Source organism: Anomaloglossus baeobatrachus, chromosome 3 (assembly GCF_048569485.1).
Source record: "Anomaloglossus baeobatrachus isolate aAnoBae1 chromosome 3, aAnoBae1.hap1, whole genome shotgun sequence".
NCBI classification, from domain to species: Eukaryota; Metazoa; Chordata; class Amphibia; order Anura; family Aromobatidae; genus Anomaloglossus; species Anomaloglossus baeobatrachus.
In genome coordinates, this window is record NC_134355.1 from 435062133 (window position 1) to 435078293 (window position 16161).

The window sequence follows — 16161 nt, forward strand, 5'->3', positions numbered from 1 at the left end:
CACATGTACCCAGACATTCTTGATAAGAATCTGCTGCCATCTAGCAGGATGATGAAGATCAAACAAGATTGGACATTTCAGCACGACAATGATCCCAAACACACAGGCAAAAAACCTTTCACTTGGTTTTCAAGAAAGAAAATAAAGCTGCCAATTTATAGAAGAAACTAAAGCTCATATTTTATAGAAGGAGTCCGCAGACACTTCAGGACTTGAAGGGTGTTTTTGTAGAATAATGGACCAAAATCACACTTGAGCAATGCATGCAATTTTTCCCTCTGTCTTACACATCACTAAATTTCCAGACATCTATTGTTTGATTTATTGCCATTGTAGATTGGATGAGTTGTTACCAACATCTGGTGAGAAAATCATGTCAATAGCACCTTTAGAAATATATTTACTTAGAAAATTTGTGACATTTTCAATATTTATTTTACCCCTTTAAATAGAATATAACAAATGATGAGATAAAGGCCTGGCTTGCTTAATGTTAATAGCCAAATGGTTTTGAAAAAAGTGACTTTTAGGCCACATGCACACTTTGATTTTGAGTATTTGGAGAATTTTTTCCTCAGTATTTGTAAGACAAAATCAGAAGGGGATAAAAAATGCAGGAGTGCTGCTCGTGTTTCTATTATAGGTTTCCTTTGATTGTCAACTCCTGGTTTTGGATACAAATACTGAGGTAAAAAAATCACCTAATACTCAACATGTGCACATGAACATGGGGTTCAACACATCCTAGCAGCCTCACCTTAGACTCCATGCACTTACACCTCGAATGTACACTCCAACACTACAAGAAATCACAGCCAAGGATCAACATCAAATTCATTGATGATCTAAATGTGTTTTAGTAAAACTGTGCAGGTTCCAAAACGGTTGTATATGACAGGCCATAACTCACCTCGGAATACTAATATTTGAACGCTGATAGGGTATATTTTATTTAAAAATTTTATCAGGGTTTTCCAATATTGAAACATTTTATTTGCCATACTCATCTTCTAGCAGCCCATGGATCCAGTGCAGGCAGCTCTGGAGGTCTGTGGCAGCTCAGGAAGCGGTTCCTGCTCTATTTGGGAACTGGACTGCTGAAGTCTCTGTTTGGCTGCAGCGGCCAGAGGAGTAGCGGAGTATTTCATTGGATGTTTTGCCTTGAAGGAAGTGACTTTTATAGAGAAGATTATGATTTCTCGGAATAAAGCTATAATAATAAAAATCCTGAGGACACCAGATTGTGTTACACTTGGTCACTTGTCTTATACAATCTTTTACCTGACGAAGGTCCTGTTTCACTGCTCAAAACTGGTCTCTTTTTAAACACTCCAATTCTTGAAGAAATATATCTACGACTTAGGGGTACTTTACACGCTGCGACATAGCTACCGACATATCGTCGGGGTCACGTCGTTAGTGACGCACATCCGGCGCCGGTAGCGACATCGCAGCGTGTGACAGAAATGAGCGACTATCAACGAGCGCAAAAACGTTTAAAATCGTTGCTAGTTAACACGCCGTTCATTTCCTTAATATCGTTGCAGCTGCAGGTACGATGTTGTTTGTCGTTCCTGCGGCACCACACATCGCTATGTGTGACGCCGCAGGAACGACAAATATCTCCTTACCTGCGTCCACCATCAATGAGGAAGGAAGGAGGTGGGCGGGATGTTACGTCCCACTCATCTCCGCCCCTCCGTTTCTATTGGCCGGCTGCTTAGTGACGTCGCAGTGACGCTGAACGCACCTCCCCCTTGAGGGAGGGATTGTTTGGCGGTCACAGCAACGTCGCTGAACAGGTATGTGCACGTGACGCTGCCGTAGCGATAATGTTCGCTACGGCAGCGATCACCACATATCGTTACAAAGACGGGGTCAGGTGCTATTGCGCTCGACATCGCTAGCAATTGCTAGCGATGTTGCAGCGTGTAAAGCGGCCCTTAGAATTAAGCTTTTGCTACAATATGGTTGACAAAGCCATAAACCGGAGTCTACCATTTGCTATTGCTTCTGTGATTTCCACAAGTCGGTCCCCCACTTTGTGTTGTGGTCTCACATGAAGGAGAAAGGCAGCAAGCATCCAAGAGCATTTTGTACTATGCCTAGTTGTAAAGCATTCCAATATTATCCACACAATCCTGCCTCTAAGAGAGCTTGTCTGTTTCTCTTTTCATATATCAATGGAGGGATATTAGGTAAAAGATAAAAATGGATAAAGCGCAGTACACAGCACTGATTCTTACCTTGTTGGTGTAGAGTGTATCATATCAGATACCTTTTGCATGTAATCTGTGGCCAATACAACAACTTCCTCATCTTCAGAAAAGTTTTCGTGGAATATTCTGTCCAGAAGGTTTTTCCATTTAATCTAAAGTGAACAATAGTTTTGGACATGGTAGGAGAAAATATGTTATTTTTTCTGGCTGCAAATTTTACACAAATACAGTCATTTGTAAACTCGTTCTAAAACTTGTTCTAAAAATGGTTCCAAAAAATGAAGAAAAGTAATAATAAGTACCATAGATTTCAATTATATTAACCAATAATTTAACCAGATTTTAATTGCAAGAGTTTAGGAATCGCTATCAATCAATAAGTAGGTGTCCTGCCAAGTTTATTTCCAGGTCCCACATAGTGGATGGTGCACATGTATCTTATGGCTGAGGTGGGGCCCTGATGGAGCAGCATCCTCCTGACAGCTGTAGAGGATGGAAGACTTGAAGAGACATCAGTGTAAATGATTACTTGCTTTGTCCATCTGAACTCATTTCTCTTTAAATCTTTTGACAGCAGCTGTGACTGTCAGGAGGCGCTCAGATCACGCTTGCATCACAGCCGTGTATGGGAACATGGCAACCACTATATCCTACCTCATTTTCAAGGGATGTTCACATTTGTATGACTCTGTCTTGTTTAGAAAACCCATTATTAAATACCCTATTAGGGTATTCTGCACTAGTAGAGGTTGTCCATCAATTGTAATGTCCATCAATTACCTGAAGTGAAAAGCAGTTACATAGAGCCTTTCTCTCTGGAGAAAATTACACTTGATTGCCGGGCTTCCCCGTAGCTTCTCGGCTGGCTAGTCCCTTCCTGGACTGTTTTTAACTTCAATATGTATCTTGGCTACTTACGGAAAATGTTATGTATGTCAATTCCTGAAATATTATAAACTGTAGCTCTCAATGATCTTCCATAGTACTTTTTTTTTAATAGAATTTCTTTAGAATTTAGCAGATTGCCTAACATGGAAGGGTGACTGCATATCATTTTCCTGCTAAACTAGTGAATTGTTACTATTTTGAAATATCATTTTTTACAAGGTTTTGGTAAGTATAGACTGAGAAAAGCGGAGGACGAGCCAAGTTATTTGTGTCTAGCTACAGATCCTACTAGGCAGTTTACAACCAGTTATTTTAGGAACAGTCAGAACTATTTGATAGGCCTTAATCTTCTTCATTCCACTGTTAGGCTATGTGCGCACTTTGCGTTTTTTTCTGCTTTTTGGCTGCATTTACAACTGCACCGTGTCATTGACAAAATGCATGTGTTCTGCTTCCCCAGCAAAGTCTATGAGAATCATGCAAAATCTGTGCGCAGTATGCTTTTTGAAACGCAGGGTTTTGATTGTCAAAAATTTGTCAAAAACCCATGCGTTTGAAGAAGCAACATGTCAATTGTTTTTGCCATTTTGGCAGCGTTCTACACCCATTGAAATCAATGAGTTGTAGAAAATCACTGCCAAAATGTGAAGCAGTGCGCTTGCATTGCATTATTGTTGCGATCCACATGTTTTTTTTTACATAACAAAGGCAGGTCTTTCGGTCTCTCGTTCTCTGTCGGTCGGTCTCTTAGTCAGTCTCTCTCTATCTCTATGTCTCTATGTCTCTCTCTGTCCATGTCAGTCTCTCCCTCCCACCCCCTGTAACATACTCACCGATCCACGATCACCGGCACGGCGCTGCACGACGTTCACACTTTGGCGGCTTCTTCTCTTTTTTTGAAAATTCCGTCCGCTCATTAATCCATTACGTATTCCCTGCTTTCCCCGCCCTCCGGCGCCTATGATTGGTTGCAGTCAGACATGCCCCCACGCTGAGTGACAGCTGTCTCACTGCAACCAATCACAGCCGCCGGTGGGCGTGTCTATATCGAGCAGTAAAAACAATAAATAAGTAATTGAAAAAAAAACGACGTGCGGTCCCCCGAATTTGGATACCAGCCAGGGTAAAGCGACACGGCTGAAGGCTGGTATTCTCAGGATAGGGAGCTCCACGCTATGGGGAGCCCCCCAGCCTAACAATTCCAGCCAGCAGCCTCCCGGAATTTCCACATCCATTAGATGCGACAGTCCCGGGACTTTACCCGGCTCATCTCGAATTGCCCTGGTGTGGTGGCAAACGGGGTAATAAGGAGTTAATGGCAGCAGCCCATAGCTGCCACTAAGTCCTAGGTTAATCATGGCAAGCGTCTCCCCGAGATACTTTCCATGACTAACCTGTAAGTTAAAGAAAATAAACACACACATCCAAAAAATCCTTTATTTGGAATGATAGACAAAAAAACCCTCTTTCACCACTTTAATAACCCCTCAAAAACACCTCCAGGTCCGAAGTAATCCACACAAGGTTCCACAACGCTTTCAGCTCTGCTACATCGGAAGCTGACAAGAGTGGCAGTAGAACACCGCCGCTCCTGTCAGCTCCATGCAGCAACTGAAGTGAGTAGTGCGATCAGCTGTGCTGTCACTGTGGTTCCTCGCGGCCACCGCTCTCAGGTGGAGGACTGCAGCTGTGGCCGCGGGTAACCTGAGTGAAAGCACAGCTGATCGCCCGGCTCACTGCAGTCACTCACGGGATTTGCAATCACAGGTGAGTCCATCACGTGTGACCGCAAATCAAGCCACGGCACACGGACAGTGCACAGCTTCAGTCCTCCACCTCAGAGCGGTGGCCGCGAGTAACCACAGTGACAGCACAGCTGATCGCGCTACTCACTTCAGTTGCTGCATGGAGTTGACAGGAGCGGCGGTGTTCTACTACCACTACTGTCAGCTTCCGATGTAGCTGCGCAATCACAATGAAGTCCGGTGAAGTTCATCCGAGTTCATTCTGATCGCGCGGCACTGTCTCACAGCCATCCATGCTCTTTTTGACAGTGCGGTCCCACTCGGCTCTGCTGCAAGTCTATGGGGATGCTGCAGAGCTGAGTAGGACCGCACTGTCAAAAATGTGGGTTCTGGATGCGTTTCCCACTCTGTCTATGGCAGAGAAAGCATCCAGAACGCATGAATTCTCCAGCGTTGTGTGCACGTTGCGTTCTTCCGAATGCGTCTCAGAACGCAGCTTTTTCGGCTTCGTTCTGGAACGCACAGGCAGTGACTTACACGCTGAGGAATTGAACGCAAAGTGCGCACATAGCCTTAAAGGAGCCTGTCACATCGGAAATGCTATTAACCTGCAGTCATAGGTAATGATGGGTGAATAGTAACTATTCATGTTCGGATTATTTGTAATGAATCCCAAAGTACTATTCTGGTATTCGTTATGAACTTAATACAAGTCACTAGGGAACCTGAGCATTTGCCTTGTCGTAATGAATACTGGAATAGTACTTGGCATTCGGTAAGCGTTATCTGAACATGAATAGTTACTATTCGCCCATCTCTAGTTATAGGGTTCATCTGCAGGTTTATAGTGTTAGGAAGATGCCCGGCCCGCTGTTCTGAAAATGCAGTACTCAGGAGAAAATGAACGTTATTAATAGAAATGAGCGAACCAGAAGTTCAAGCTTCGGATTCAGAAACCAACTTCCAAAAAAGCATGGTTTGGGTTCAAAGTTCAAGTGAGTTACGAGTGCAAACCACTCAAGTGAACAACACTGTGCTTGGGTATGAGTGATGCTTAGCCCTGTGCAAGCCGCGTGCAGTGTTTGAATGGCTCACATTTGAGGTAAAATCAGCGTGATCATCAGATGCAGTGTGCACACAAACAAACAAAGAACATTTTTTTTTAAAAACTCAACCCACCCTCTACCGGACGTGTTCTACGTATGGCTGGAGGCATATGGGCAGAGAGACAAACTGCCCAATTACTGACTTCCATTGAGGTTTGGTTCAAGTCAGGGTCACAAACCAAACCTTATCTAAGGTTCAAATGTACCTAGCGAACCGAACGTCCAAAGGTTCACTCATCTCTAGTTATTAACCCCAGAAGCTGCCATCTTTTAGCTATACAGGTGTGCTGGAGAGCCTACAGTCATCCTCACAGCACTGTAATTATGCCCTGGCACTTTGTCTCACACTGTTTATAATTGTATGGAATCATCAATGGATTCCTGCCAAAAGCCCAAATTAATGTAATTTTATTCCCACTTTGAAACAATAGGGGAGCCATAACTTTCTATATTTTGCAATACTCGTGCATTGTCACCTGAGAAAGGCTCACAATTTTTTTCTATGTTCTATGTTTGGAGTGCACCCTCTTTATATATATATATATATATATATATATATATATATATATATATATATATATATATATATATACATATATTTATGTCAGTCCCTACTTTTGCACTTGAAAAATAAAGACAAAATTTAAACATATAAACATTAGAGTTGAGCGGGTCGGTTATAATCCGGGTCCGGCGGATCCGGATCGGGTTGCCGCAGAAGTCTGGATCCGATCCGGAATCCGCGTCCATGTAAATCAATGGGGAGATATGTATATATATCCCGGGTACTGGTCGGACTCGGATCCAGGTACGCTCAACACTAATAAACATATTTGTATTGTCACGTCACAAAACCTGTAAGCTATCATAATATAACATTATTTAATTTGCATGTTAAGCACTGATAAGAACAAAATAATTGTAATGCTAGTATCACTATTTTTCTGGTTGCATAAAAAAATTCAATAAAATTGATCAAAATTGAATATATACCCAGAAATGAAAACGCAACGGCTCAGGGAACAGAAAATAATACCTCACACAACTACTGCTTAGGAAATAAAAATATCATAACTAAAATAATTGAAAAAACTGGACACATTTGGTATCACCTTAATCATACTGACATGGAGAATAATGTTGTAAGGTCATTTTTACTATACAATGAACACACTAAAAACATTGCTCAAAACAATTGCTGAATTGAATTTTGTTATATGTTTTTTCACAATTTCACCATACTTTGAATTTGTTTTTTATCCCATACACTGCATGGTCAAATGAATGGTATAGGTAAGAATAACAACTCGTCTCCAAAAAAGGACTGTTATGGCTATGTTAATGGAAAAATAAAAATATTATGGCTCTTATAACAAGGGAAGCAAACATGAAAAAAAGAGCAAATATTAAAAATTCCTTGGTTACTAAGGTGGTTCTGCTCCACGTTATTTCCAGTCGTCACCACATCGCCACAAGTATACGATTTGCAAACATGAAGTCATATGATGTCTGCCTACGTTGGCAAGTGGAGCTGAATTCTAACAGTGTGTACAATGCACATTATTAGGATTTGGTAAATTGCATGGCTTGACAAAATTTTACTCAGCGGGTGAACAACTCCTGTAGAAGGTTAAACACCCAAAATGCATACATTGAGCAGTAAGAGTTGACATGTTTTAAGGAGTTTTCCTTTAAATGTGCTATTTATTCTAGTGTCAATGAGTTCTAAGCCGCCCATAGGCATGCTGTAATCGCCTGACAGCAGCTTTTCTTCTATTCCTTGTGGCAACAAACAGATTCTTGCCAAATCAGGATATGTGTTTTTATATGGGTGTCTGGAGATAATCTTACTGTATGTGTATCTCCAGCTTTACCTTGAAAATATGCTACATAAAAGTCTTGGAAATACTGTAAGTCCTTAAAACATCATTCATTAAGCAAGTCCTAAAAATTAGCTCTTTGTTCTTTCACACTGTAGATATGCAACAACGTTTAATAAAGACATACTCACATATGGGGCAATTTGCTGCAGTTGGGATATGGTAACTTTGTTGTACATAGTGCTAATGTCACGCCGGATGTCATCAAATTCCGAGATTGTGATCTTAAGGGTTGAAAAACAGTAAATTATAATGGAGCAGACCGTATTTTCCAATGGCTGGTAAGAGATATTGTTAGAATTAACCTTTTTAGTGGTATGGTTAGGAAATACAAACAGTGAGGTAATCAGCTAGCAATATTGAGACAGTTGGAACTGCAAGTCATAATGGCGAGGACCCTTACATTGGCAAGATCTTGTTCTAGTAGTAGTATTTCCTGTGCCTTTTTTTGTACGTTCTCGACCCCCAAGAGGCTTAGGATCTTCCGCATGAACTCCTTGTAAGCCACCAAAATCTGTGGGCAATAATATAAAGGCTTTATTATTTTACACTCAGATTTACTTTTCAGACCAACATTGTTAATAGTGATTATCTAATCGGGGTTAAGCTGGTGTCACACACAGCGACAACGACAACGATGTCGCTGCTACGTCACCATTTTCTGTGACGTTGCAGCGACGTCCCGTCGCTGTCGCTGTGTGTGACATCCAGCAACGACCTGGCCCCTGCTGTGAGGTCGCCGGTCGTTGCTGAATGTCCAGCTTCATTTTTTCGTCGTCACTCTCCCGCTGTGACACACACATCGCTGTGTGTGACAGCGAGAGAGCGACGAAATGAAGCGAGCAGGAGCCGGCACTGGCAGCTGCGGTAAGCTGTAACCAGCGTAAACATCGGGTAACCAAGGGAAGTCCTTTCCCTGGTTACCCGATGTTTACGCTGGTTACCAGCCTCCGCTCTTGCTGCCAGTGCCGGCTCCTGCACTGTGACATGTGGCTGCAGTATGCATCGGGTAATTAACCCGATGTATACTGTAGCAAAGAGAGCAAGGAGCCAGCGCTAAGCAGTGCGCGCGGCTCCCTGCTCTCTGCATTGTGACATGTAGCTGCAGGACACATCGGGTTAATTAACCCGATGTGTACTGTACCTAGGAGAGCAAGGAGCCAGCGCTAAGCGCGGCTCCCTGCTCTCTGAACATGTAACACAGTGACGTTATGATCGCTGCTTCTGCTGTGTTTGACAGCTAAGCAGCGATCATAACAGCGACTTACAAGGTCGCTGTTACGTCACCGAAAATGGTGACGTAACAGCGACGTCGTTGTCGCTGTCGTTTAGTGTGAACCCACTCTTAGACAGAACTCAGCAATCAGAGAACTGGTAGACCTGCATCGGATACAAGTGTGTTATACCTTTTCACTGTCTTCATCCTGACCCAAGTAGAGTGTTCGCTCTGGCAGAGTCAAACCATCTTGATCAATCTGTAAAGTTAGGAAAAACAAAACAAGGAGAGATGATTTTTAGAGGCTTGAGTGGTCCAAAAACAAAAAAAATATGATGCAATGCTTCAAACATACATAATTGAAACCATACAGTCATATGCTGCTGGTGCATTGGATAGCCTGTATTAGCTGACAGGTTCTCTTTAAAGCAGATTCTGCTGCCCCAGGCATATTTTGTGCCCCCAGCATTCCCAGTGTTGTCTGTACCCTTGCCAGTGTCCTCAGCGTTGTCTGTACCCCCCCCCCCCCCAGTGTCCCCAGGGCTGTCTGTGCCCTCCCCAATGATGTATGTGTCCCCCAAGTGATGTATTTGCCCTCCGCAGTGATATCTATACCTTCCAGTGATGTCTGTGCACCCAGTAATGTATATGTCCTTTAGCGATGTATATACCTCCCAGTAATGTCTGTGCCCCTCAGTGATGTCCTGTACTTGCAGCCATGAAGAAATAGGAAGAAATATAAAATATGAGTAGTAATGTATTAGAGAAATGTCCCTTCTAGTAGTAGAGGAGCCCTTTAAAAGCAAAAGAAAAAAACCCCAAATGTTAGCTATAATTAATATACTTAGCGGATACATGCTCATATTTGTGGAATATTAGAACAAAGTGAAGTAGTTAATTATAATGGAAGTTAAAGGGACTGTCACTAGGGTTTTGTTACCTAATCTGAGAGCAGCATGATAAAGGAAAAGAGACTCTGATTCCATCGATGTGTCACTTACTGAGATTCGCAGTGTAGCTTTTATAAAGTCACTGATTAATCAGCAGTAAATTATCATTAGCGTGCTGCCAGGCAGTCCAGCATATTAATGAACTCTGTATAATTGCTAGATCTGCAGCAGAGAAAACAATAATTTAATGAAAATGAGAGCAGTCAGCTCAGTAAATGACACATCGTCGAAATCAGGCTCTCTGTCCCTACATTGTGCTGCTGCTCATGGGGTAGCAAAAACTTGGTAACTGATTCCCTTTAAAGGAGGTGTCTACTACTTTAACATTGATGGCCTATCCAAAGGATAGGTCATGCCGCAGGCAGCCGAAAATACACAGTTTCCGAGCTGTCCCATCTTCTGATAGTGGCAATGGCCAGGTACTGCTCATCCACCTCCCATTGTAATCAACAGGAGGCAGATGTGCAGTATCTGGCTACTGCTGCTATAAGAAGACGGGACAGCTCTGGAACTGACCATTTCTGGCAGGGAGTACAGCTGATCGGTATGGGTGCCAGATGTCCGACCTCGGACAATCAGACATTGATGTCCTATCCTATGTAGAGACCATCAATGTTAATTAAGTGGACAATCTCTTTTAGGAGTTGTCCAGTTCATTTTTTTTACCCAAGTGGCTTTCTGTACAAATGGGTTCATCCATCTAAAGCCATATCATTAGCATCACCGCTGAGCTCAGTCACTGGTGGCAGCAGTTGTGATGTTGATGTGATGTTACTACTACAGCCATATTTCAGAAATATCAGAGGCAGGAGCAGAGCGGGCACAGACGTGGCAGTGGGTGAGCACAACGGTCTTTATTATTTTTAAGTACAGGAAGCCAGAGAAGTAAGAACTAATTAAACTCTACAACACCTTTGAATAGTCATGTCTGAGAGTTTTTGCCAACACATTGAGGGCCGATGCACATGCCCATGATATGAATTAGTGTTGAAAAGGATGGAGGAGACTGGGGACTACGCCACGCTGCTGTATAGAGAGATCAAACCAATCTGGATTTCAAGTGATTTTCTTAGTCAACGCATTTCAGCGAGAACCCTCGGTGTTTGGATGTATGAGGCTATGTATACTGCCTCCTATATTACCTCATACATCCAAGCACCGATGGTTCTTGCTGAAACGTGTTGACTAATAAAATCCCTTGGAATCCACATTGGTTTGGTCTCTCTACACGGCAGTGCGATGTAGTCCCCATTCTCCTCCAGCCTCTTCAGCTTCCTAGGGGTGCTACAGCAGCTGTATCTGATGCCTTCAAAGTTAATTGTGGCTCCACACAACCACCACAGGTGAGCCTGTTACGTCTCTCCGTACCTCACCTTTGTCACAGATAACATCATATTTTGCGCTCCTGCTCTTTCCAGATTGCCTTTTCACTTTATCATGAGTTAGTATTCCACAGATCATTAACACCTTTGTAGTCAGAGGGTTTTTTCCAGTTATGATGAGGAACCTATGGACTAGGGTTTGAAATGCGTAACAGTCTTTTTTTTTTTACATTTTTGTACCATCGATTTTTAAATAATCTAACAAATGGCAATTTTTATGGAACCATGAGATGATTATTGGATACATCTATTTTACATTCTTTGGGATTGTCTGCCTCCTCAATTCCATGCCCCATCTGGCTCATAATAATAATAATTTCATTCATTTATATAGCGCTATTAATTCCACAGAGCTTTACATACATTGGCAGCACTGTCCCCAATGGGGCTCACAATCTAGAGTCCCTATCTGTTTGTCTTTGGAGGAAACCCTCGCAAACACGGGGAGAACATACAAACTCCTTGCAGATGGTGTCCTTGGTGGGATTTGAACCCAGGACCCCAGCGTTGCAAGGCTGCAGTGCTAACCACTGAGCCACCATGCTCATCACAACAAAGATTTTGCCTCATCGAAGGAAGAGCTGAAATTGCAATTTTAGCACCTTTATATGCGTAGGAGTCATGAAGGGGTTACTTATTTATTCTTTTAATGAATATGACTGACAATTAATACATTTGCTCTTGTGAAGTAATATTTTGCAAATTTAAAGATGTTAAAGCCAGTGAGTAGAAATTGAAATCTATTGCTTAATTCAATATGATATCTTCTGACCATTATTAATTCTTGAACTTTGCCTGGCAGAATAGATTGAATGAATTCCAGATATTAACGGCTCCTGGACTCGGAATCATTATTTAGTACATAAAAGTATTGCAGGTTAAAATCTGTAAACTAACGATGTCATGAAATATTCCTTTCTACAATTCAGTCTTAGAAATAGATGAATAAATTGTAAATAGGTTGAATCGCCGCAGATTCTCTCATAAACTCCTCCTGAACAAATACTTTGTGGTTGAATTTTGGGCTGTTCTTTTCCTTTTCCTGCTGCTACTTCTCATATTTCCCTGCTGGTGCCTAATTGACCCAGAATGCTTTGCAAACAGCGGGGAGCCAGGAACAGCAGCAGTCGGAGAAAGAAATTACCGGCAGCAATAAAAAAAATTCTTAAAGAGAAGCTAAGATATTAAAGTTAGTGTCCAGACCGAAAAGTCTTATAGGAAAACCACAGGAAGGAGAAGTTTGTATGGAGGGTGTTCAGTATGCTGAATATTTTCTGGGCTCTATCTGAATTCTACATTTATATACCGTATATTGAGCTTATTGTGAGATTTTCTTTTACTGGCACACAGGGCTTGCTATTACATTGTTCTCATTTCTAGAACCTTTTTTTGTCACAAATACTTGTGAACACAATGATCCTCTGATTTCCAATATTGGAGGACATGTTTGGACTGTGAAAAAAAAATTAAATAATCTTCTATGGACCACTATATATATACATATACAGTACAGACCAAAAGTTTGGATGGACACACCTTCTCATCTCTAGAACAACTGTTAAGAGGAGAATTTATGCAGCAGGCCTTCATGGTAAAATAGCTGCTATGAAACCACTTCTAAGGACAGGCAACAAGCAGAAGAGACTTGTTTGGGCTACATAAAAAAAGGAATGGACATTAGACCAGTGGAAATCTGTGCTTTGGTCTGATGAGTCCAAATTTGAGATCTTTGGATCCAACCACCGTGTCTTTGTAGAAAAGGTGAACAGATGGACTCTACATGCCTGGTTCCCACCGTGAAGCATGGAGGAGGAGGTGTGATGGTGTGGGGGGTGCTTTGCTGGTGACACTGTTGGGGATTTATTTAAAACTGAAGGCATACAGAACCAGCATGCCTACCACAGCATCTTGCAGCGGCATGCCATTCCATCTGGTTTGCGTTTAGTTGGACCATCATTTATTTTTCAAAAGGACAATGACCCCAAACACACCTCCAGGCTGTGTAAGGGCTATTTGACTAAGAAGTAGAGTGATGGGGTGCTACGCCAGATGACCTGGTCTCCACAGTCCCCAGACCTGAACCCAATCGAGATGGTTTGGGGTGAGCTGGACCGCAGAGTAAAGGCAAAAGGGCCAACAAGTGGTAAGCATCTCTGAGAACTCCTTCAAGACTGTTGGAAAACCATTTCCGGTGACTACCTCTTGAAGCTCATCAAGAGAATGCCAAGAGTGTGCAAATCAGTAATCAAAGCAAAAGGTGGCTACTTTGAAGAACCTAGAATATAAGACATATTTTCAGATGTTTTACACTTTTTTAAGTATTTCATTCCACATGTTTTAATTCATAGTTTTGATGCCTTCAATGTGAATGTACAATTTCAGAGCCCTGAAAATAAAGAAAACTCTTTGAATGAGAAGGTGTGTCCAAACATTTGGTCTGTACTGTATATAAAAATATTATGTATGGGCAACCCTGGATTATATACAGAGCTCACGGCATACAAGTGCATCTCAATACATTAGAATATCCTCAAAAAGTTAATTTATTTCAGTAATTCAATACAAAAATGGAATGGCATACATTATATAGCCATTACAATCAGAGTGATCTATTTCAAGTGTTTATTTCTGTTACTGTTGATGATTATGGTTGACAGCCAATGAAAACCCAATAGTCATTATCTCAGAAAATTAGAATAATTACCACAAAACACCTGCAAAGGCTTGCTAAGTTTTTAAAATGGTCCCTTAGTCTGGTTTAAAATGGTCCCTTAGTATGCTACACAGTCATGGGGAAGACTGCTGACTTGACAGATGTCCAGAAGGACACACTCCACAAGGACGGTAAGTGACGAAAGGTCATTGATAAAGAAGCTGTCTGTTCACAGAGTGCTGTATCTAAGCATATTAATGAAAAATTGAGTGGAAGGAAAAAGTGTGGTAGAAAAAGGTGCACAAGCAACTGGGATAACTGCAGCCTTGACGTATCCAAGACATGGGCTACAACCGTTGCATTCCTTGTGTCAAGCCACTCATGACCAATAAACCACGCCAGAAGCATCTTACCTGGGCCAAGGAGAAAAAGATTAGGATTATTGCTCAGAGATCCAAAGTGTAGTTTTGAAATTAAAGTAAATTTTGCATTTCATTTGGAAATCAAGGTCCCAGAGTTTGGAGGAAGAGTGGAGAGGCACAAAATCCAAGCTGTTTGAGGTGTAGTGTGACATTTCCACAAGCAGTGATGTTTTAGGGAGCCATGTCATCTGCTGATGTAGTTCCAATGTGTTTTAATAAGACCAAGTCAGCCATCTACTAGGAAATGTTAGAGTACTTCATGCTTCCCTCTGCCGACAAGCTTTTTGTAGATTGAAATTTCATTTTCCAGCAGGACTTGGCACCTGTCCACACTGCCAAAAGTACCAATACCTGGTTGAATAACCGCAGTATCACTGTGCTTCATTGGCCAGCAAACTTGTCTGACCTAAACATCATAGAGAATCTATAGGGTATTGTCAGAAGGAAGATGAGAGACACCAGACCCAACAATGCAGACAAGCTGAAGGCTGCTATCAAAGCGACCTGGGCTTCTATAACACCTCAGCAGTGCCACAGGCTGATCACCTTCATGCCACACCACATTGATGCAGTAATTCATGGAAAAGGAGCCTCAATCAAGTATTGAGTGCATTTACTGTACATACTTTTCAGTAGGCACCAACATTTCTGAGTTTAAAATAATTTTTTCAGTTGGTTTTATATAATATTCTAATTTTCTGAGATAGTGACTTTTGGATTTTCATTGGCTGTAAGTCATAAGCTGAAAAAGGCCAACACAATTCTGGGATGTATCAAGACAAGCATTGAATCTAGATCAAAAGAGGTAATTATTCCCCTATATTCTGCCCTGGTCAGACCCCACCTGGAATACTGTGTACACTTCAGGGCACCCCAATTCAAGAAAAACATTGATATATTGGAGCAAGTCCAGAGAAGAAAAAACAAGATGGTAGAAGGTCTGCAAACCATGTCATATGAAGAACGGCTAAAAGAACTAGGGATGTTTAGTTTGAAAAAGAGAAGGCTGAGAGGAGACGTAATAGCGGTCTACAAATATCTGAAACGTAGTCACAGCGCAGAGGGAACTACCCTATTCTCCTTAGCACAAGGAAGTACAAGAAGCAATGGGATGAAACTTAAAGGAAGGGGATTCAGATTAGACATTAGGAAAAACTTTCTGACAATGAGGGCAGTCAGGGAGTGGAACAGGCTACTACGGGAGGTGGTGAGCTGTTCCTCAATGGAAATCTGCAAGCGGAAACTGGATAAACATACAGCTGGGATGATTTAGGAAAGCCTGCACTCGCAGGGGGTTGGACCCGATGGCCCTTGAGGTCCCTTCCAACTCTATCATTCTATGATTCTATAATCAAGAGAAATAAACACTTGAAATAGACCACTCTATTTGTAATGACTCTGTATAATAGATGTGTTTCCCTTTTTGGATTGAATTACTGAAATAAATTAACTTTTTGATAATATTCTAATTCTTTGAGATGCACCTGTATCAGTCTGGAAAAGGTGATAAAGCCATTTCTAAAGCTTTGGGTCTTAAGCAAACCCCAATGAGAGCCATTATCCACAAATGGCGAAAACATGGAACAGTGGTGAACCTTCCAAGGAGTCTCTGGCTTATCAAAATTACCCCAGGAGCGCAGCGATTACTCATCAAGTGGTCACAATAAACCGCACAACAGCATCCAAAGAACTGCAGGCCT

At 41.9% G+C, this 16161-nt stretch overlaps 1 protein-coding gene across 2 annotated transcripts in view; it reads right to left on the reverse strand.

Moving 5' to 3' along the window:
- ECEL1 (endothelin converting enzyme like 1) overlaps positions 1 to 16161 on the reverse strand; it is a 191722-nt gene that overhangs the window by 97498 nt on the left and 78063 nt on the right. For both annotated transcript variants that reach the window (XM_075340419.1, XM_075340418.1), the window contains 4 exons: positions 9245 to 9313; positions 8242 to 8352; positions 7970 to 8062; positions 2247 to 2371 (listed from right to left, as the gene is read on the reverse strand). In XM_075340419.1, the coding sequence (XP_075196534.1) occupies positions 2247 to 2371; positions 7970 to 8062; positions 8242 to 8352; positions 9245 to 9313 (398 nt within the window). The remainder of the gene's footprint in view (positions 1 to 2246; positions 2372 to 7969; positions 8063 to 8241; positions 8353 to 9244; positions 9314 to 16161) is intronic.